General features: G+C 42.5%; 1 protein-coding gene across 1 annotated transcript in view; it reads right to left on the bottom strand.

Moving 5' to 3' along the window:
• Positions 1–4667: 4667 nt before the first annotated feature.
• Positions 4668–21925, bottom strand: part of gabrb2a (gamma-aminobutyric acid type A receptor subunit beta2a) — a 28685-nt gene continuing 11427 nt past the window's right edge. The window contains exons 4-10 of the mRNA XM_070836469.1: positions 21620–21840; positions 13048–13130; positions 9266–9403; positions 8871–9023; positions 6751–6995; positions 6146–6286; positions 4668–5024 (exon numbers count right to left, since the gene is read on the bottom strand). Of these exons, the coding sequence (XP_070692570.1) occupies positions 4668–5024; positions 6146–6286; positions 6751–6995; positions 8871–9023; positions 9266–9403; positions 13048–13130; positions 21620–21840 (1338 nt within the window). The remainder of the gene's footprint in view (positions 5025–6145; positions 6287–6750; positions 6996–8870; positions 9024–9265; positions 9404–13047; positions 13131–21619; positions 21841–21925) is intronic.

Consider the following 21925-nt stretch of genomic DNA (forward strand, 5'->3'; position numbering starts at 1 on the left):
CCATTCTCTCAATACGTACACCTCCTGTGAGTTAAAGACACCCTCTTCAGGTCCATCCTCTCCAGGAATGATTATCTGTGTGTGTGTGTGTGTGTGTGTGTGAGGCCTGTCAGGTTAAAACAAGTGACAGCACACCCATTTCTCCTCTGAGTCCGCCCCTTGCATCGACAGGTGTCTTTTCATTCCTAAAACAGGAGCTTAGCTGTCATCTCTCCAGTGACTCACCTGATTTCAGTTTTGCTTTCAGTAATATCATTTCAGCAGTAGTACTCTCTGAAATAGTCCCTTACATTGCAGAGTTATGAGTTAGGCTGCACAGTTTAGTAGTGTTTACTGTCATTAATAGACCATACGTTGATGTTGAAAATCAAACACTAAAAAATACAAATTAAAAACAACATGCAATATCTTATGCACAAGACGAAGCAATCAAATGAGCTGACAATCTGATATTTGCGGAGCAGAAAATTGGTGCAGTGGGTCATAAGGAGATTTGAACTGACAACACAACACCGAGCAGAGCGCCGCGACCGCTCGGGGCAAACATATATGAAGAGTCTGCAGAGTGTGAATGAACACAGCAGAGGGAACTTACACACCCCATACAGGAGTATACAGATGGCGAAGACAGAGCACAATGTTTAAAGGCACTGAGAATCTGTTGGTTGTTCTTAATAAGACTGAAGATAATAATTGGCATGATCCTTTATTGATGTATGTAAGAAAATGATGTGTTCACTGTCCCCTGGTCCACTGAGAGGTCAGAGGTGAACTACAGAAGCCTGAGAGGTGGGCTTGAAAGCTCTCTTGCTCCCTCGATTGACAGTCAGTAGCAGATCTGCATGCTGAGGGTTGAATCATGTTGATTATACAGGTTTGGGTGGATGAATCTGTTTACATGTATGTGTGTGAGACTGACTCTTTTGTATGATGGACTACAACAAAGCAGCTTCTTGCACAGATGGCATGCATGTAGGATGCCTTCCACTTCCTCATGTTGACATATGTTGTCTTTTCCAGAGCAGGCTGCGGAACCTGTTTAAACAGGCCAGATTTGCACTGGGTCACTCATTAACTGTGCGTAAATTTAAAATTCAAACACAGTTACAGCCATAGTAATGAAACTTTATGTACCTTGTTAGTATTTGATACACAGCATATAGAGGTTATTTTTGGAAAATTACCTTCAAATTGAGATAGATGGGCCGCTATATTCTTTTTTTAAAGGATGCCATGCTCGACCTTGCAGGTGATTTATCATCAATCAAATGATTTAAATCATTTCCTGTTCTGTCCTTGAACGGCTGAAACATGCAAGTTCATGTCTCCTGGGCAGCCCAGCGTGTTTTTCCATTCGATGCATGTACAGCAGGGGAGTGGCGTGACGCGAGTGTGCCAGACTCACCCTCTCACCCGTCCCAGTCAGCTCTGGCTGGGTTTGGCTTGGCTGACATGCCGACTGCACAGTGGCGCAGCTGTGAGTCCATACTGCATGCACACACACACACACACACACAGACACACAGAAACAAACCACACTCTTGGAAACAAAACACACACACGCACATGATTCCACAGAGCAGAGGTCTGTGCATTCCTAATTACTCCAGTGACATGGAAACACTACAAAGTAGAAAGCATCTGCCTTTTCCCCCTCTCTTACATGTCAACACTAATGCCCTTTTTGAAAAGAGGAAGAGAGAGAGAGAGAGAGAGAGAGAGAGAGAGAGAGAGAGAGAGAGAGAGAGAGAGAGAGAGGGCCAATTTAGCACAAACCATCTGTCTACTGTAGTGAGATAATACATCTGTTATACTGAGGGGGAACAGTAATGTAGAGCTGATTTTTACCAATGCATGGAGGGACATGGAACAAGGTTACATGTCGTGTTACAACACTTTTTACACCATTTTGCCTTTTTAGGCAGTTTTGAATTTAGAGTTTTTACTCCCAGAAGCATCACAAACACACACACACAGACACTCAGGCCACGTGTAGTCCTGTTCAGAGCAGAGCTGGGTCTCTTCTGTTGTCTCACAAACAAACTCCAGCTGTGAAACCCTCAAATGTGAGCATTCCCTCTGAGCTACATGTTAATTTGTCCTCCATTGACCTGAGCTCATTGAGAGAAGTCCACCACTGAGTGTTTAATGTTCTCTTTGTGTCTAAAGCTGGACTGAACAATTTTACAAAATCCCCATTTCCTGCTTATATCCTTATTTCTAATTCATAATGTTCATCAGATGTTTCCTCGGTTAAAACATCCTCCATCTCATTGTGTTCTTCTGGTCCTATAAGTTTGAAATCAAACATTAGCTGCACATTAGTCCCTGCTAGAACAAAATCCCTTTTTAAATTTTAAATATTCAGTGTTTTGTACCATCAAATATTCAGTATCATCCATTTAAGGGCTGTAACAGTGGTCAGGTCGAGAAGAGAGTGCAGTACAGTGCAGAGTGCAGTCGCTTTGCTGAGTGAGGGGAGGATGCAGGGAGAGGTCTAGGCATGGATGGATGGATGGATCGCTCTCTTTCTTGTCCTTTATTTTCTTTCTCTTCCTGTCTCTGGCCCCTGCAGCCAGCGGGCCACAGTTGAGTCCACAGAGTGCCTCCATATATCTATGGCTCTCTGCGTTAATGTCCCCTGAGGCCGGGGCTGGCGCTCGCCCCTGCTCAGACCCCATCTCAGCCCAGACCACCACCGTGGCCTCTCGCTCCGACTCCTCTGCCTCTCCATCCATTATGCAGCCAATAGTTCCCAGCTGCAGCCCTCACATCTCTCTATTCACCCCTACATTTGCTTCTCTCGCTTGCCTACTCACTTCCTGTGTCGGCTTTAGATGTTCACTCACTCATTCAGACACTCGATCAGCCATGAGCCCAACAGTCAGCAATCATGAGGAGCCGCACATTCACACGGGACACATAGAACGGCCACCAGTGTACTCTGTGATTGAAGTGATAGACTGAATTGAGTTTTAATTGAATTTAGATACATCTTCATAATTGCTGACAATCATTACACAAGATATTTACAGTCATTATGAAATATTACAATTGGAATTTACAGAAACTTTGTACAAAATATGCCTGACTTCAATGCCTGGATAGTGGGGTCCTTGTTTAGTCATTTCTGGAGAACAAAACATTGACCCAAAAGTCACTGGTGTCTGGAAGTGCTTTAGTTTCAGCAAGTAGATGCTTTTAGAGTCCATTAAAAAGAAAGAAAAGAGAGAAAAGTCCAAAAAGTACAGAGTCAGCAAAGTTGTGAATTGTGTTTTTCTTTTTCCTCAGTTAAATTGCTCTTTTCTTTTTTTGACTGAATGGAACATTTGATCTGTAATTCAACTGCAAAAACAACAACAGAGACCCATTTAAATAGAATAAATCCATAATATTTACACAATAATGTGAGTATTGATTTATAAAAATGAATCATCTCTTTTTCTTTAAACATGATTTATGTTTATCTACAGTTTTCAAAACAGAAACCTAATCACAATGAAACGCATCATACTTCTATCATTCAATTCTACTGATAATGATGATTGTGGATTGCCATATTTATGCAGCAACTCTGGTTGCAATGAAACTCAGCTCATCTATCAGCAAAGTTCTTACACCAGCTTAAGTCGTGTTAAAGCCATTCTCTGCCTCTGAAGCTCCTCACACGATGGCAGAAAGTATACGGAGGAGTCAAATGTTCTCTTTAAAAGAAAATAACACATGGTGAAATGGATTTGATTCTGTCAGCACGGCAAAAGCAAAACATAAACTTGGCCAAAGCGTCAGTGTCCAACAGTCCCGCTCTTTCACCGGATTATACGAGACCTTCAACAACTGAAGAAGCTTTTTTCTGTCCAGCACTGGCACCATTAAAGCCCCACAGGGAGGTCCAGAGAAAAGAGCGCCCCCTGCTGTCCACCTGTTGACATCCAGCGACGCTCAAACCATCCACCCAGGTGGGCCATGCTAAGCCAAAGCTGCAAAATGGTAACTGACAGACTAACCTCAACTAGTAAAACTAAAATGCTTTGCGCTCCATCATCATCATGACTGAGATGCAAATGAAATCAAACATAAGCATGCTTTTAAAGGATGTTTTTGATATACAGTAATTATAGGAAAATAGACTATCAAGGATGACTCCTTTAAAATCATTTATAAAGCTTTCCTGGATGCAGACAGCTCGGCTACGAAGTAAATAGATACTAAACAAAACAAATCCTTAAAGTATATGCAAACACAAGCATAAATATTTGATCCACAGAGAGTAAGCTACGAATGACAAATATTAGTGATATATTGAAATTCTGGAACAGGCACCATTTCTGTCTTTTTAAAACTCGCTCTTCTTTTTCGAGTGTTTGTCAGTCGTTTTAAGGTGTTTCCCAAATCCTAAAAGAGTCACTGCTGACTGAAGTGTTGGGTGCTGCTGTAGTCCATCCAAAAGTCTTTGCATTCTTCTCACTTTTTTCTAAAATGAACCAGCTGAAAAAGTTGGTGCACTGTTCATCTCTCGTTCTCTCTCTCTCTCTCTCTCTCTCTCTCTCTCTCTCTCTCGCATCATCTCTCCCTCTTGATTTCTCTCATCCTTCCTAAATCCCCCTCTCCCTCCCCCCACCTCCTTTGCATGCCCGCCACAAGCTGGCCACTGGACACCGCCGGGTTTAATGGACGTAATAGAGCCAGTAGACGACGTTGAAGAAGGAGAAGACGGTGGGGAAGATCATCCTGGACCACTTATCGATAGAGTTCACGTCGGACAGGTCTGGGATATTCACCTTGAGCTGGGAGGCCCGTCTCCGTAGGCGCGACTTCTTCTGGGCGTGGCGCTCCAAGGCGCTATGGCCATAGTTCTGGCGGGCCATGGCTGCCCTGCGGTACTGCAGTGTCGAGCTATCGTAGGCCAGCATGGTGTTGCGGGGGTCTCCGGGTGCTCCCAGGCCCCGGGACAGATCCCCGGCACCACCCATCTCATTCTTCATCTCCAGGGTGCTGAACAGGATGTTGTCGTCGGGAGTCATCTGTGTGAGGGTGTAAAAAGAAGGGGAGCCATGAGAAGTTACTGCCAAACGGAAATCTAGAAGTGTTTCTAAGTTCAAACTGAGCCTAGTGAAGTTATTGTGATCATTAAGTAATTCACTGTGTAAAAAATATTGATGAGGTGCTAGAATGGGTAATGCAAATGAGTCAAAAATTGTGTTACTTACAGTGAAGAGGTATTTTAAACACTTTAAAAGCACTAAGTAAATTATTGATCATCTGTCAATCAATATCTGAGTGATAATACGACCACAAGACTATGAGGTAACATTCCTGGAAGAGCACAACGTACTCCACAAACTAATTCTCATGGAGAAATCTTCATTGTCATCTCAGAATTTCAACCAGGATGTGATTAAAATTCTGTCGATTCACAAGACAAACTGAATAAAAAAAGAGAAAGCAAAAGGAAAAAAATGTGACAGGAGAAGGTTGAGAGAAATAGTAAGGACTTTGCAAAGATGGAGGAGAGGCTAAAAAGGTTCAGGGGCAGGTCAGGAAAGACGTTGTGGGAAGTGAATTCGGATCAACATTTCTTCATCCATAGCCTGACTTCTGAGGAAAAACGTCCCTATAATCCAATCCTGTCCCGCCGTAAATGGAGCTTGTTGTATTTTGTAGTTTTTGTGTAACTCACTTTGAAGCGAAGCCACTTAGTTTTCACCAAACTGCAAATGATCTCTTTCTCTTATCTGGCGACCCATTTTTTTTTTTTCAATTGCTTCACTTAGTTTTAAGAGAGTTATCAATTGCCGTTGAGATTGTACAGCATTTGTACCTAAACAATATTATCTTAAGAGAAGCGACTGATGTTTTCTTCTCTCTTGCCATATTTGTCATTTCCCGTCAATTTAGATGTACAGCCCAAGTTCAGATTAAATTCATGCCTGCAGAAATCAAACTGCTGAGCCATGTTTGTCAGGAAAATGCATGAAGAGCAAACCAAGATAGGGAAAAAACACAATGGTGGGAGTGATGATCAAAGTTGCCTTAAAAATCTATAGAAATCAAAGAAATGCACAAAAACTACAGCATTTTCCTCTGATCTGGATTGATTCAGATTGATGACATTGTTAGTTTTGACTTTCAAAACCTCCAGTACCTTATTTCTTTGCTCGCCTAGTCCTAATGCGGCATCGTCCACAAAGATGGGATCCCACATCGAGTCATATGCGTCAATTTCCCTCTGTTTCATTCTGGCATACAGAGCATCATCTCTCTGAACTACATTTCCCACCAGCCACTGCAAGCATACAAAATCAGCACTGTTACTTAGGGGAAATCGTAGCTTGCCACACTCAGAAGGAAAGGGTGTTTTATTCTCTTTATGTTGCTGTTGTTCCTGCTAACGTTAGCAGCTGAATGAAATGTAAGGGGAAGGCTTTGGCACCACAGCCAGTGATTTTTCCAAGGCGCCTTGCCCTTTGAGAGACACAGAATTATGGAGATAAAGAGTAAGCCAATCATTGCTTCTGCATTCACTCTTTCAGATCCTAGTCTGAGTGATAAAGTGGATACACAAGGCTAAACCAGTGAGAAACGGAGAGCTAGAGCAGGAGTAAAGAGTGCTGGTAAAGGACATCAAGCATTGATCACAGCATCACATTGACCTTGAGAGGAGAAGAAGTCATTTGCTCCCACAGAAACAAACACACACATTAACCGACAGCACAGATACATCTGGAGGAAGTGTGTCTGCACATGTACCTTGTTGGGGTCGGGTCTCAGCTTCTCATTATTGGCTGTGGCTGCTTTCTCAGCTGCCTTCTTCTGTCGCTGCGGCCCCTGGCCGAAGAAGATGTAGTTGACGAAGGCGTACTCCAACAGGGCCAGAAAGACAAATACGAAACAACCCATCAGGTACATGTCAATAGCCTTCACATAGGGGATCTTTGGGAGCGTCTCTCGCAAGTGGGTGTTGATGGTGGTCATGGTCAGCACCGTAGTGATCCCTGGATACCACAGGTCACACGTTTAGAAAGAAAGTGAAGTCTTTAGTCGCTGTAATGACATTTTTACAATCATCGGTACAATAAAAAAGAATAAGGTTGTCAGTCTGACTAAGGGTTACATCAAATGTTCGTGGAATCAGATAGTAGTGACGATCTGCCGGTCCACCACATTGGTCCAGACGGAAAATATCTCAAAAACTGTTGGATGGATTAAAATTAAATTTTGTACACACATTCATGGTCCACAGAGGACGAATCCTACAGACTGGCTTTTCCATAGCGCCACCAGCAGGTTGACATTTGTGGTTCTGAGTTCAATGTCTCCAACTGTTGGTTGGAGTTGGTTTGCCATTGCCAAATTTAGTACACATTTGTGTCCCCCTCAAGGAGCATGTTAGCATGGTGACATTAGCATTTAGCTCAAAGCACTGCTGTGCCTCAGTAGCCTCGTACAGCCACTAGCTGAGTCCATGACTACTGACCACAATGTAATGCTCTACATTTTAAAGACACAGAATTACAGTTGGGGGACTGATGATGCAAAATGTAGATGAGTGTAAGTGTGTGAAATCTAAATTTACTGTTGAACTGTTGAGCATCTATTATAAAGGGAGCAGTGGATGAGTGAACAAATGTGTCTCATTTCATTGGAATTCGCCCTGCTTCTTTATTTTAAAGGAATTCTGACTCTGATTCTGATTCTGATTCAAAATAACTGAGCTCAGGTGCTTATCTTCAAACGATCTGAGTATGAGCTTGTGAACATAAACATTCATATTTATCTTGTACATTATATCGTAATTATTTATAGCAAACAGACAGGCCTGAAAGAATGTGAACCCATATGGATAAAATGGTATTTCAAAACCTCATGAGACTGAAACCATGTGTGTGTGTGTGTGTGTGTGTGTGTGTGTGTGTGTGTGAGAGACCCAATCATGTATTCAAATGGGCACAGAAAACATACTGTAGGCTATATAAAAAGCACAACATTGTCACTGTAAACATCTGCTATTAGTCACAGCACGATTCACCTGTTTTTTTGACATACACGCATTGTGTTTGATACATTAGTCATCTGCATGCACAATCTGCATTTGGTCAGATTCACACGTATTATAAATAACCCAGCAGCCAGCAGTGTCACTGTAGCATTGAGCCTCATCTCTCATTGGCTGCGCTGGCTTACTACACGTTCTCAGGACGCTGGGAGGGGGCAGATCTTTAAATCATGTTACCCTCTGAACGCACCGTCTGGGGCTCCAACCCGCATGTGTCCCACTCCAGAAAACAAATGGTGTGTGACAAGAACGACACACATTACGCTCAAAGCCACTTCCTCTGCTGCTCTGACCTGTCATACCCAAGTTAAACACTAAAGGGGGCTTTCATTCGGTAGTTTGACATTGGCGTAGAAGCATCAACTCTAATGTGCAAGGTGCATTTAGGCAAATGTTGCCAACTTTTTCTGGGCTGTAATTTAGCCGTGATCTGGCTCTGATAAGCTGGGATCTCTGACCAATGAGAGGCTCCGATAGACAGACAGGCAGAGAGAAAGACAGCACGCTTCAAGGTCGAGCTGCAGCGCTTTCCGCTCTGCATGAGTCATGCATATAGTCATCTCTGAACAACAGACATTTAGCCAGGCAGCCTATCACACACTGCTATCACTCACATGCTTAGAGCTAATAAGAAGAAAAGTAAATGCTGGGAAAACAGTGCACACAGAGATCAGGCTCATGGTAGACACAATAATGTCCACTTAGAAAACATGTCCACATGTCACAGACTCAATGTATATCAAATGGCTCTGTTATCATTTAGCTGTGGGTTATTTCCCAGGGTCACTGTTCAGTGGTGGCGAGGCGATCCTACCCAGGGCCACTCTGGCAGCCGAGGCGTCGTAGTTGATCCAGAAGGAGACCCAGGAGAGGATGGTAATCAGGATGGAAGGCATGTATGTCTGCAGGATGAAGTAACCAATGTTCCTCTTCAGTTTGAAGCTGAGGGACAGGCGGGGGTAGGAACCTGAAGGAGGCACAGGGAGAGAGGAAGTGGGATAGAAATAGATTTTCCTCAATGGCACCCACTTAAAGCTATATTTTCTTTGACACTAGGGAACCTGCCACATCCGGCTCCAAAAACAACTTTTGTGTGTGTGTGTGTGCATCTTTCATTGTTTAGATAAAACCTATACAATGCTTTTCATTTACTGTAAACACCCCCTTTCCTAATGACCAGTTTTCAAAGTTGACTGTTGTGTTGCGTACCTGTAGAGAAGACCACGTTCTTGGAGATGAGTTTATAGTCGACAATAGAGAACTGTGGCAGCTCTATTCTGTCGACCCCGGACACTGCGCCATCTCCACCTCGCCAGTAAAACTCAATATCATCTGTGGTGTAGCCATCTGCAGGGGAGAGACCAAAGCCCAACCACTTAGAGAAACATTATCATCGGCCATTAATGGCCTATAATACATTATAATGTTGTGAAGTAATGTTAAACATCAGTGTCAGTGGTTTTTACTACTGCTTACCATTTTCTAGAGCAGTAGTTCTCAGTGTGTGGGTTGAGACCCCCACAAGGGGTCACAAAGTACATCTGAGAGTGTGTTCAATTATGTCTGTTTTTTTGGGATGTTTGTCGTAGCTTTTTAAATGTGAAATGTGAAAAATTATTACTAATTAAGTATTAAATACTGAGAAGAGAAAAATCTGAAATTTAGCTTGAAGAGATTCACATCGGCTCACTGTGTGTTTTATATATATATATATATATATATATGAATATATATATTGATTTGACTCATTACTACAATGTTCAACAAACCCTCAAATCTTGTATGTTGAACACACGAACAAGGAAGAGTTAGTAAATGCAGCGACGTGTTGGCTGTGATGGATTACCGCTTTGTTTTTTCAGAGCCCAGTTACATCATCTTGAAACAACGTCTGTAATTGCTTATGACTGTAACTATTTCAACATGCTTTAGAGAATGAATGGCATGTAAAGTATGATCCTTTGAAAAGTGAAGTGTGCTCTTATCTTTTCTCCGAAGCTTTTCAAAGTAAAGCAGTTTTTTGCACATATAAGAGGATCCACTACTGTATGGATGTTCATAGTAGAGAAAAAAGACACAACTTTAACGCACATAAAAGACTAAAGACTAATGACTGCAACTCTCTACATGTTTCCATTTTGAGGCATGTTTATATTGGGACAAACACGTGCTATTTAAAAGCTACATAACACTGTGAGCAGCAGCGATGTGGAGCTCGATGTGTTTGTTGCACATGGATGGAAACCGCTGCAGCTGCAGTCAGTGTTGCAGACTGTCTCTGACATGAACAGCGTCGCAGGCAAACAGGGAGCAGCCATCTCCCCGCTCCGAGTTCTACTTTGTCTGCCTCACACTCAAAATAGAGACAGTGACCTATTCAGATGTGATGAATAATTAAAGTCCAAAGCTTTGATTTTTTTTTTCATAAAATTAACTCATTATTCTTTGTTGCTGTGGCCCAAACAGTCAAGGTGAGGTTAGTCACTATGTTCTTGTTGGGCTGTTATTGCGTGGACAGGAATCTAACTGCACCCATGGGCCTTTTTCACAGCAGACATTTTGACTTTGACAGGAAAAGCACAGGTGTTACTAATAATACCAACCATGGCTTCATTCTACATGAAGCTGCATGCACGCTACCAGTCACTACTGTGCCATGTCAAAATGTCTGCTGTGAAAAGACCTATTAGGGCTTCTGTCTCTGGTGTTGGTCTGAGAATGTTGCCTACATCTTGCATCGCTGAGTTGACGTTATATTTCCAACAAATCCCATAAAAAGAGGCAAACCGTCGACGTGTTATTCAGTCTCTCAATACTTCCTGACTAATCCTGTCTGTGGAATTTAGCTCTGAGCTAATTTGTTCCTACTGGAGATGTAAATCTCTAACAACAGGTCACAAATATATCATTTCCATTTTTAAAAAAAGGCTGGGCCCTTTAGCTTTTAGCATTCGTTACTCAAATAGGAGCAAAATGTGTATTAGCTGGGGACTATTTTCAGCTGCAGATTAATGCGTATTTGGTGCTCTAGGGAGTATTTACAGCAGCAGGATGATGTATGTGGGATTTAAAATAGTACTATAACTAAAGTGTTTGTGTCCATGCTAATGAGGGTTACCCAGTGTGCTGGTGTGGCTCATTGATGTGTTTTCGGACAACAGGGGAGCCTTATGGCACAGAGAAATAAGGCTACACAGCCTGAGAAGTTACTACAATCAATTCATTGTTGGTTTTGGGCTTTTCAGGGCCTTTGTGGAAAATAACAGATTATCACCAGCCTTTTTCTGGAAACGTTGCTGTTCCTGCCCAGATGAAATAAAGCACAGAAACTGAATACATCACACTGGCGCAGCTGTGAAGCATAATGTGGTTGATGCTGAAATTGTACACCGGCAGATACAGCGAGCTCTCCCTCTACGTCTGCATTATCGTCGTCCCAGGCTTGTGCAACCCCATATCACCCCAATTAGGGCCGAGTCCACCGAGCTGCTGTTTTGATGTGCAGCTCGGTTCAGTTCTGGTCAGCCATGATGCGCTGGAATCAAGAGGGCATTGAGGAGTTTGGGAAAGAGAGGTTTTGGCACGAGGAGCATCGTGAGGGAGCGTTTTATAGCCTGTACATAACTGGTCAGTCAGGCTGTTGCTCCATTAGTTCTGGACCATCATCTCTGTCTGTTTTCGGAAAGATGTCAATGCATTAGATCACTGTACTCAACCTGGGCTGTCATGTGAGTCCGACTACAAAGACAATGCAGTACATGCTCTAAGATACGCATACATCCGTGGGTGTGTATTTGCATTCGCATGTATGCAATACAACAGATCTTTAGTGTTGGAGAGTCAGAAATCCATCACTGCTCAGTGCAGCCCAGCATGTGAGACTAGTGGCCTGAGCCGCAGTAGTGAGCTGCTGATGTATCTGAGGATCTGGGGTTTTAAGACTTGTGTCTGTTAAAAATGCATCAAGTTTATCAAGGGAAGTGAGAGTTCTCTGGGCTCATTAGTCTGAATAAAATAGCATGCTCTGGCATGAAGCAATTCCAACGTTAAAACCATTGCCAGTTAATCCATATGAGAGCAGATACTGCCTGGTGATCAAAACTGGAGCTGTGTGTGTGTGTGTGTGTGTGAGAGAGAGAGGGAGGGAGTGTGTGTGCGCATTTTGTGTTGGGCTGTCTGAGAGAGGAGGAGGAGGAGGAGAAAAAAAGAGAGTATGAGTGATGGAGGGAGAGATAAAAAGGCTGGGATAAAAAAAAAAGAAGAGGATGAGACTGTGCAAAGAAAGGAGATGAGAAACGGAAAGAGAGAGTGATGAGGAGAGAGATGGCGAGCATAATGGGAGAGGAGCAGCGAGAGGCGGTTCTGACCCGCACTGTTTTTGTGGTGCTTAACGCTGCTGGCAATAGTGTGATCAAACCCGGAAAGACTGAGCCCTACACCACATCCCAGCCCCATAATCCTTTTCTCCGGGGACCCAGATAAAACACGCTGAGGACCGCGTCTTTCTCTCTCATGTTCCTCCACACTCCCTCCCTCTCTCCCTTCCTCTCTCGACTCGAGAACGCCGGATCACGTACAATTACAAACTCCATGTGAAATGAGCTCTTTGTACTGTACAAACATGGAGGCAGTTTCAGGAGGAGGCTGCACATAACATCCACTATCAGCACATCCCTGAAACACTGGACCTAATCAGGCTCCTCTACGCCTTGGGAAGCCACTGCAGTTGGAGTTGAATTAATTAGGCTGGATGTTATCAGTCAGTGAGCCATTAGTGATGTTCCTCTTCTTGATGCGTATCTCTTGATATCTCATCAGCCTTTCTCAGCATTTTACATGCAGTCTTATCAACCTTCCCTCTACCTTGCCGCCACTGGGCCGGCAGACAGTTTTCAAACCAGATTTCAGAGCTGCATGTGTACGTGGGATCTGTTTAATTCTACGTCAACGTGTGGGCGTGAGAGCTGGTTGTTAGGGACAACGGTACTTACAGCTTTCGATCTCCAGGGTGCAGTTTTGCTCATCTAGAGGGTAGCGACGCAGGTCCATCATGCAGGCTGCAGTTGTGGTGATCCTACACACAGAGTGGGATGGAAAATAAAGGATTCATCAATGAGCAGGGCGAAGGAGCCACGAGCAGCTCAGTTCATTTCATTTGACCTTCACTGCAGAGTACGACGTACGTAAAGCAGGATGATGACAAAAACAAAACAAAACAAAAAGGCCCCTCCTAAAACAACAGGTTCATATGGAAAATATCATCAAATAGGTGCATGAAGATGAACTCTGAATCTGCATTTGATTCAGAGTTCATCTTCTTAGTTCTGTAGAAGTTTGTTCTAATTTTGGCAAAGATCAAACTGAAAAAATATATGGAATTAAATAAAGTGATCAACCCGTAGCTTTGCTCTGTCGGCCCTTTTTACATTTGTTTCCTGTTTTCAGGGTCTCAGAGGAAACCTCCTGCTGATCCCTGCAACTATGCAATGCTTTCCCTCAACATTTCCACCCCTGCACGTTATAACCTCTCTCCTCTGTACTCTCCACTGGGCCCCAGCTCCTGCTGCTGGCCTAAAAAGATATGAAAAAAAAAAATCTCCCCTGTTTCTCCCCCTATTTTTTGGTGGTTTGATGCCCTTGTTTTTACCATTTCACTGTTTTATCCTTCTCTTTATTTGTATGTTTTAATGGTTGTGTACATGTTTTCATACTTTTGATTTTAAAGCACGCAATTAAAAAAACACGAAAGTAAACTGCTTTCATTTGATCATCCTGTATAAATAGTTGAATGAACGAATTCATTCATTTTTGCAGCGTTTGTTTTACAAAGTTAATTTTTTTTCCTCCATCAGATGTCCACAATCATCCAGGAGATCTGAGCTGTGATATGACATTCACATTAGTTTTTGAATTTGCAGTATTTCATGGCTCTTTCACACTTGAGCTATTTCCCAAGTCAACAAACTACACTAATTATCAGTAGGTTTTAAGCATGCAATATGTTCACACTAGATGCAATGGAAAAAAGAAAACAGACTAGCTAATCAGAGCAGCAAAAATTAGATGAATAGCTGGAAAGTGAGAACAGAACAGAACAAAAATAAGTATTTTCCCTTTATTGTGAAACTTCATTGTGGCCCATCAGTGCGCGTATTGCTTCATTTCCTGTTCCTGTACAAAATGTAAAGTACATTTATTTCTTGTATAATAACAACTGCAGGAACCGTATACAATTAATATTAGCATGGAGTAGTCATGCACATCTGAACCACTGAGGGCAGATGCTGCTGCAAATCAGAAAACAAACACATAAACACATCCACTCGCTCACTGCAGGACTCCAACGTTCACTTTCTTTTGCACCAAGGTGGCGTATCGATGCTCCTCATCTGACACAGAGCAGTGGTGCTTGAAAAGTCACCTTGTTGCAAAAAAGAAGTGGACATTGGAGCCCTGCAGTGTTCATTTGTTTATTACTATTCAGACTTGAATATAAAATGTGTACTGTATGTAGTACCACAGCAGTGGCTTTCATTTTCGTTCCATAAGTATTTAAAACAAGAACAGGGTTCAACCTCTGGTCACACACTCCTGTAATAAAGAGCCACCGAGCGCAAGCCGGCCGCGTCCGACAGGTTCACTCAGCGCAACGTACTTCCTGTTACAGAGACAACAAGTTGGCCAGAGCTAAGACGGGCTGGCACCCGGCCGTGCCAAACCCCCGAGGCTGTCTGAGAGAGACTGGACACACAATTTAACCACAGGGACTAAACCTACCATCCTAGACTTGTAATACAAACCCACAGACACTTACACTCACTCACACACTCACACACACACTGATTGATATAAAACATGATAGCGTCATGCGACCATTAACAATAATAGCAGCCTGTGGGAGAATTCCCAGTATATGGGGAAGTATTTGTCGTGACCTTGGGTTTCCCTTGTCATAGCTGTTTACTATCAGTCTATTGCTTTAGTGGTACATTCATTCATAGCTGACAATGAAAATGTCTGTGAGAAGTCATTAGTAGTAAGCAGATTACAACTTTTAAAAGATCTCATTTTACCAAAAAACTTGACAAATTTTTTGAATCCTAAAAGACACATTTTCTTAATTCAAGTGAAAGAAATCTACCAGCATAATCTGCAATTTTTATTCTTATTTTATTACAAGTGCTTTTTAAATTATTTTTTATTGTGGAAATCTGTCTTATTCTGTCATGAATGAAGATACTAACACTAAATTCTGTTCAAACAAATTGGTGAGTAATGGAAAGATATACTAATATATATATGAAACAACCAGGCTACAGAGTTTGTTTTTGCTTAACCCAAGAAATAAAACACTTCATCAAATCATTGCAAAAATCATGAACAGTATCCAATATTGTCATAAATCAGTTCCTCTGATTGTTGCTAACTGATTTTCAGCATCACACACAGTGACCTAAAACATCAAGGGATCTTATTGGGGTAACTGCTATGATATAAAAAACACAAATGTATATTGTCTGATGGTACAGTGCGGTGTATCATCATATGGCTCAATCCCACTTGGTGAGATGGAGAAAGAAAAATGTCAATAATTTTTAGATTGTAACACTGTGCCCACTTCTGAGCCAGTTAAGAAGACAGTTATTTTTGAGCTGTACACATTTTAGTAGCATTTCAAAATGCTTCCCCGCATTGTGAATAAGAATAAACGATTCTGCCATGGAGGGATACAGTAGCAGTAAAAACTAAATCACAATATCTTCCCTCTCTTAACTTCATCACAACTACAAACTTGAAGAGTGCTTTGTCTTTAATAATTAAGAGCAAAAGTTTATTTGAAATCCTTCTACATAAGACTTGCAGCTCCCCTGGGCCCAGCCTGGCAAGTTTAGGATTTCATTTTTCGAGATGTAGAGACACACAGTCTTTCTCTCTCACACACTCAGCCTCTCTGTCTCTGTCTCTCTCTCTCTGCCTCCTTTTTCTTGCTCTCCGGGCTCTTATATAAGAGCCAGTTAGCAGGGCCATGGTGCACTGGGGGATTAACACAGGAGCCTTATTTCTGCCCTAGTTTACCCCTTTTTACGGCCACAACTAACTGGGATGTTATGTTCACCAGCCAGTCACTCATCACTCACCATCATCACCACCACCACTAAATCATTATGGTGGCAGAGGAAGCACAGGGGAAAAGCGGAAATGAGGCCAAAATGGCAGGGGTAAAAATAACAGCCTATTTATAGCCCACCTACATCATCAGCAGAAGTCTCGAAGCTTTTTTGTCTGAGACTCTGCATCACTGATCAAGAGCTGCTTCTGCATCCCCTGGCCTAGCTAGCATGTCCAATACCCACGCCAACAATTAATAAATAGCTAATAACGGAGGAGGAGGACAGACGAATGAGGATTTCTCTGCAGGATCCCCCCCCCCCCCCACCCGCCCCATCTTCGCCTCTCCTCCTCCTCCTCGTCATCTCCGCTGCAGCGAGAGTCTGTCGTGGACCTCTGCAGCAGCGGCAGCGGTGTTCATGAAACACAGGCTTGTTTGCTCTTCATCAACATCAGGGCCGGTCCCTCTCTCTCATCCCAACCTGCCGGAGGAGAGGCCACGCTCTGACAGATCACGCAGATTCAAACACGCTACATTTGCTCTGCGTCGGAGCTAATAGGACATGGAGCTCTAAAAAAAGGCTGTTTTTTTTCCTCCTGTGCATGTTCCCTCACAGTTCAGCCTGGGCTGTGTGTGTGTGTGTGTGTGTGTGTGTGGACCCCCCCTAAGGCAGCCTGTGCACCTTTATTCCAAATGACCTTGTTTACGGACATAACACAACCACCACGAATTCCCAGACAGAATCTCATTTCGAGGGAGCGTCATAGCAGAGACCGAATGCACTGAGAGAGCTTTCTGCAAGCAGGTTACAAACCAGTGCATCCTTAATTAAACTGACATATTATTACATGGACACTGTAATGGAGTTAGAAGTTAAATTAAGATGGAGAAGCTCCCTCCATTTTGGATAGAGAGCCCGTGTTGAGCTGAGGAAACATGGCATGCAGGATTGTCTCTCCCTGCTCAGCCACTGTTGCCAAATGTGAAAATAAAATGTCTGCAGCGGCAACAAAAAGAGTCCAGTGTGTGCCAAAGCATTCCAAATCAAAGGAGAGCTTTCTTAATTTTAAAGTGCAGGCATATCTGGGCACACACGACATACAAACCGCCCTGCCTGATCAGTAGTTCGAGGGAGAGATGGATAACTTTGAAGGCGATGCTAAGCCCATATTGATCGTATTGACAGAAAAAAAGGCTTATTTAAATCCCTCTCTTCCTCCACTCAGCAGCTTTCTCCTCCTGGCCATGCGATGTCATCTATTGAGCTGCAGAGTGGAACACTCCTTGCCCTGACAAAAGAGGACGTCAGTCTCCATGGCACAAGGATATGTCCTCTCACAAAAGGAGTTACAATATTCACAGAGAGAGAGAGAGAGGACCGAGAAAGAGGAGGGAGGGAGAGATAGGAGGGAGGGAGGGAGGGAGGAGGGAGAATCCTAACAATTTCTCCATTTTGAATGAAGTCTGACCTTCATGTCTCTTTCTGTCTTTCTGGCTCTCCCTCTTTTCTCAATCTCTCTCTGTGAATTTTGAGCGACATGCATCAGGAGTCATGCGCTGAATGTTTGTGGTCTTTCCTCCTTTCCTGCACAAAATGCAAGGCTGAGAGGAGTTTATGTGGGTTTTTTTTTTATTTCCTGTTGTGTGTATGTGTGTCTTTTCTCGCAGCCTGGGCGGTATCTGTGTTATTGGCCGAGCCTTTTCAGGGGCCGGGTAATTAGATCAGACTGCCTCTCCCCGAGAGTCAAACCGAGCTCTAAAGTGACAGTTGGGAGCACTGTTGCAATTTTCTGCTCCTCCTGGTAATTGAAGACCAGGATTTGGCAGGATTGGGATGCACCATATATCCAGGGAATAAGGAGTAAACAACACCCACAACCTTCCTCCTCCACATGCCCCCCAAAAATAACACTCGCCCACCCACACACACCCACGCATAGACACAGATCACACACACACACACACACACACACATCATCGAATGCCTCCTGCAAACTAAACAACACTAATCTATTGGTGTTCCTCAGGTACAGTCTCAGCTAATTTTAGTTAGTTCAGTACAAATCTAAGCTCACCTTTGAGGCCAATAATAGGTTTACTTTTATTGCTTATTATGCAAGGATGTAGTGAGACAACATCATATCTTATAGCACGTCATGCTTACTAGGGTTTGAGATCTAAAAGAAGGCAAACAAGCAATGAAGTGAAGCACCAAACAGATTTTTCACTTGTGTAATTGTGTATCTTTGCAAATAAAACCAATAAAATGTATAGTATAATTTACAAATCCAATTGTTTACACGTATTCTTGTGTTTATATGTTGGAAGAAGATTTGTTGGACTGAATTTAGTAAATTAGAGATTCAGACAAATCTTACAAAGCAGCCAAAGGTCAATATATTCTGACTTTTAGTTTTGTAGTATGGGACTGAGCTCCTAAAACACTGGCTCCTACATTTCCCATGATGCAACTTGGTCGTATCTTTTCATTAGACCCTCCCTGCTGGTTAAAAATCCATGTTTTCAGACTCTATGCCCCCAAGTTTGTATGGCAGGATTTCTTTCTCTGCTCTCTGTATAAATTAGCAGTCTCCAAGCCCCGACTATGACATCACCAAGGTTATTTTCTCAGATTTCATTTTCTCCTCCCGAGCCGCAGAGGACATTACACCGCTGTTTTCACAGGCTGAGCAGCACTGCTCATGAGGAGTAAACCGACTTTGACATGTAAAATCTGTTCCCTGACAAATACATTTAATAAGATAAAAAGGTGCAGATGTGGCTCTTTAAAACTGAGATATTCTAACACAGTAAACTGACCTTTAGTGGTGGAAGTGCATTTACTCAAGTACTGTATTTCTGCTTCACTTGAGTACTTCTATTTTGTGCTATTGTTCACATTTCAGAGGGCAACATGTGTTTTTTCCTCCACCACATTTATTCAACAGCTGCTTTTACTGTCATTACTTTACTAACAAAACATATGGTCAGCTTATTGAATACTTTATAGGTACAGAATATAAAGTAGTTAGCTTTAGCTCCAAGTCGGCCAAATACACCAATAAAAGGCTGCTTATATGTTCATTCATTAACAATAACAACAATATAATATATAACTAAAGAACTCTGACAGAAGACAATGTGCAGCATAATGACTCCTTTTTGAGAACATAATGATGCAGGACTTCTAGTTATACTACTAATAATAATTTTTACATTGTTGTATTGCTACTTTTACTTAACTCCAGGATCTAAATACTTCTTCCACCACTGCTGACCTTTACACTGATGATAACGACTAAAATGGATTCATAGCCAAGCAGATAACGACACAGTCATGCACTCCCTGGCAGGACTTGCGCTCACATACAACCTGCTTTCCCGTTGCCCACTCTGAGTCTCCTCTCACTTCGCCATCTCCTCCACATCCACTAAAGCCCTGCTGTTGCAACCAGCCGGCCCGTCTCTACAGGTATGTGTCAGTGTGCTCAGAGCGCACAGGCATCTGGCCGGGCTGACTCTGACAGAAGCTTGTGTCTGGACTTGCTAGCATCAAATAAAACCTGGACCAAACCCACAAACCAAATAATAGAGGAGCCAGAAGGCACCGGCACTGACAAGGACAACGTATCCGAGGTAACAACCACATCTCTCTGCTGCACGCACACCCTCAAATTTACAACAACCCTCTCCTAGCCGCCGTTGCTTTTTGGCTGTTATGCAAAAATATGTGTTGGGCTTATATAATTGAGTCAGAGCGTTATAAATTACATTTCTCGACTGTTGAAACAAAATGTAGCGATGAATAATCTGGTGCAGTGCAGATACTTAAATTTTTTAAGCACTCTTTGCGCAAGAAGGGCATCTCGGTCTAGAGAGAGAGTGACTGAATGCTGCAACATCTTGAATTATCAACAATAATCTCATCTTTTAAACACGGACTCTAATCTGAGATCATTTGCACACACACACACACACACACTCGTATGAAGAGGAGGCGGCAGATCAGAAGAGGCAGCAGCAGCAGTGATGGATGGGCTGAGCTAGCCTGTGAAGTCAAATACGCAGCATCAGTACAAATACAGATTCAGTGTTTGTATTGAACTGCTACATTATTGATTATGAGTTCTCAATTATGGATGACAGTCTCCTCGGAGGCATCGCAGTCCAACACCACAAAGAGATGTCTTGTAGATGGGTTGAACCATCCTGCACAATCAGTCTCACTTCAGCTGTTTGTGCCACGCTGCTTCATTATTGATCACGACCGATCAATTATTGATATTGATGATCATCAGGGGATATGAAAGGCAAAAGCATGAAGGCATATACCTCCTCCTATATACAGCAGTTAAAGGATAATTCCGCTTTGTTACAACTTGAGTCTTGTTTTCACAGCTGTGCCCATGTGACACACATCACATTCACTAAAGTAACTACTGAGATCTGTTAACAATCCAACCAGAGTTCAACCAGATTATCTGAACCACTTCTGGTTTGAAACCATTTACAGCCAGAAACCACCAGTGACGCTACACAGTCACAGCAACCAAAGACCTGTGCTCTTTTCACAGATAACTTCATTTCAGTTTGAATGGCGTCTGAAAAGCGACACGTCTCCAGTATTTCAGAGGAAAACAGCTAAAAGTTGAGCAAAGCCCAAAAACACATTTTTAATAACCACCTTCTGTTATTTTACATAGATGTTTCAAACTTGCCACTGCTTTGTAACTGCACACTGATTTTATACATCTGTTTAATCTATTTTATTCAATTTATGTTTATTGTTTTATCTTTTTACTATTTTAACTTTTAAAATGTATGTGTATGTGTATTCTTATGTCGCTGTGTGTTTGTTTCATAGGACATCTTAATGCATTTTTATGTTATATGCTTAATATTTTGAACTGAACGATGAACAATAAACGATTTCTTTTCAAAGTTGAGCACAGTGAGCACAATTGGCCAAACTGGAATTCGGAGGTCAGTCATTTAATGTAATGGATGTTTACAACATGCAGTTTAAGTACTGTTTTAGCATATTACTCTGTTTTTTCCTTCCAAATAGGTCTAGATAACCTGGGAATTTGTCTTAGCTTCATTTGACTGCTCATGTTTCTGCCCCATGTGGACTATTTTTAGCAGTGTTGCTGCAGATCTCATCTGTTTACTTGGTGAGTAAAACACTATTAAAACAGATAAGAACGATGGCAAAGCCACAACAATAAGACCCAAATTGTAGGAAAAAATTCAGATTCAGTTCTTTAACTGCATGTTGTGTCAGCCTGAGCAGAAAATTAAAGAGGCACAATAGTTTAAAATAAAACCAGAGTTCATTAAAGAGGCTCAGTCAGACTTGATGCATCTGATCCAATCACATTACTTCATTATGCATCGTGATCAATCCTCTAATCATCATGATGCGATGGGAAGGGCAGTGGTAAAAGGCTTACCTGAGTCCATAAAGCACCGTGCCGTCCGGGTGGAGACGGATCATCCTGTTCTTGACGGTGACGCCGTGAACGAAGGACTTCTTGTCGTTGAGGAAGTAGGTGTCGGGCACCCACAGCTGGTCCGCCACTCGGTTATCCAGAGTCAGGTTGTAGGCGATCTCCGAGTAGGACAGACGCTTGTCTCGCCATGCTTGCTGGAAGTACATTGTCAAGGTGTAGTCCTGGAGGACAGAGGGGGGGGAAGTACAGTTATTGAAGCTACTGAACACTCAGCTCACTAATCACACTATAAAACCAAAAATAAAT

This window comes from Pempheris klunzingeri, chromosome 9 (genome assembly GCF_042242105.1).
Source record: "Pempheris klunzingeri isolate RE-2024b chromosome 9, fPemKlu1.hap1, whole genome shotgun sequence".
Lineage (NCBI taxonomy): Eukaryota > Metazoa > Chordata > Actinopteri > Acropomatiformes > Pempheridae > Pempheris > Pempheris klunzingeri.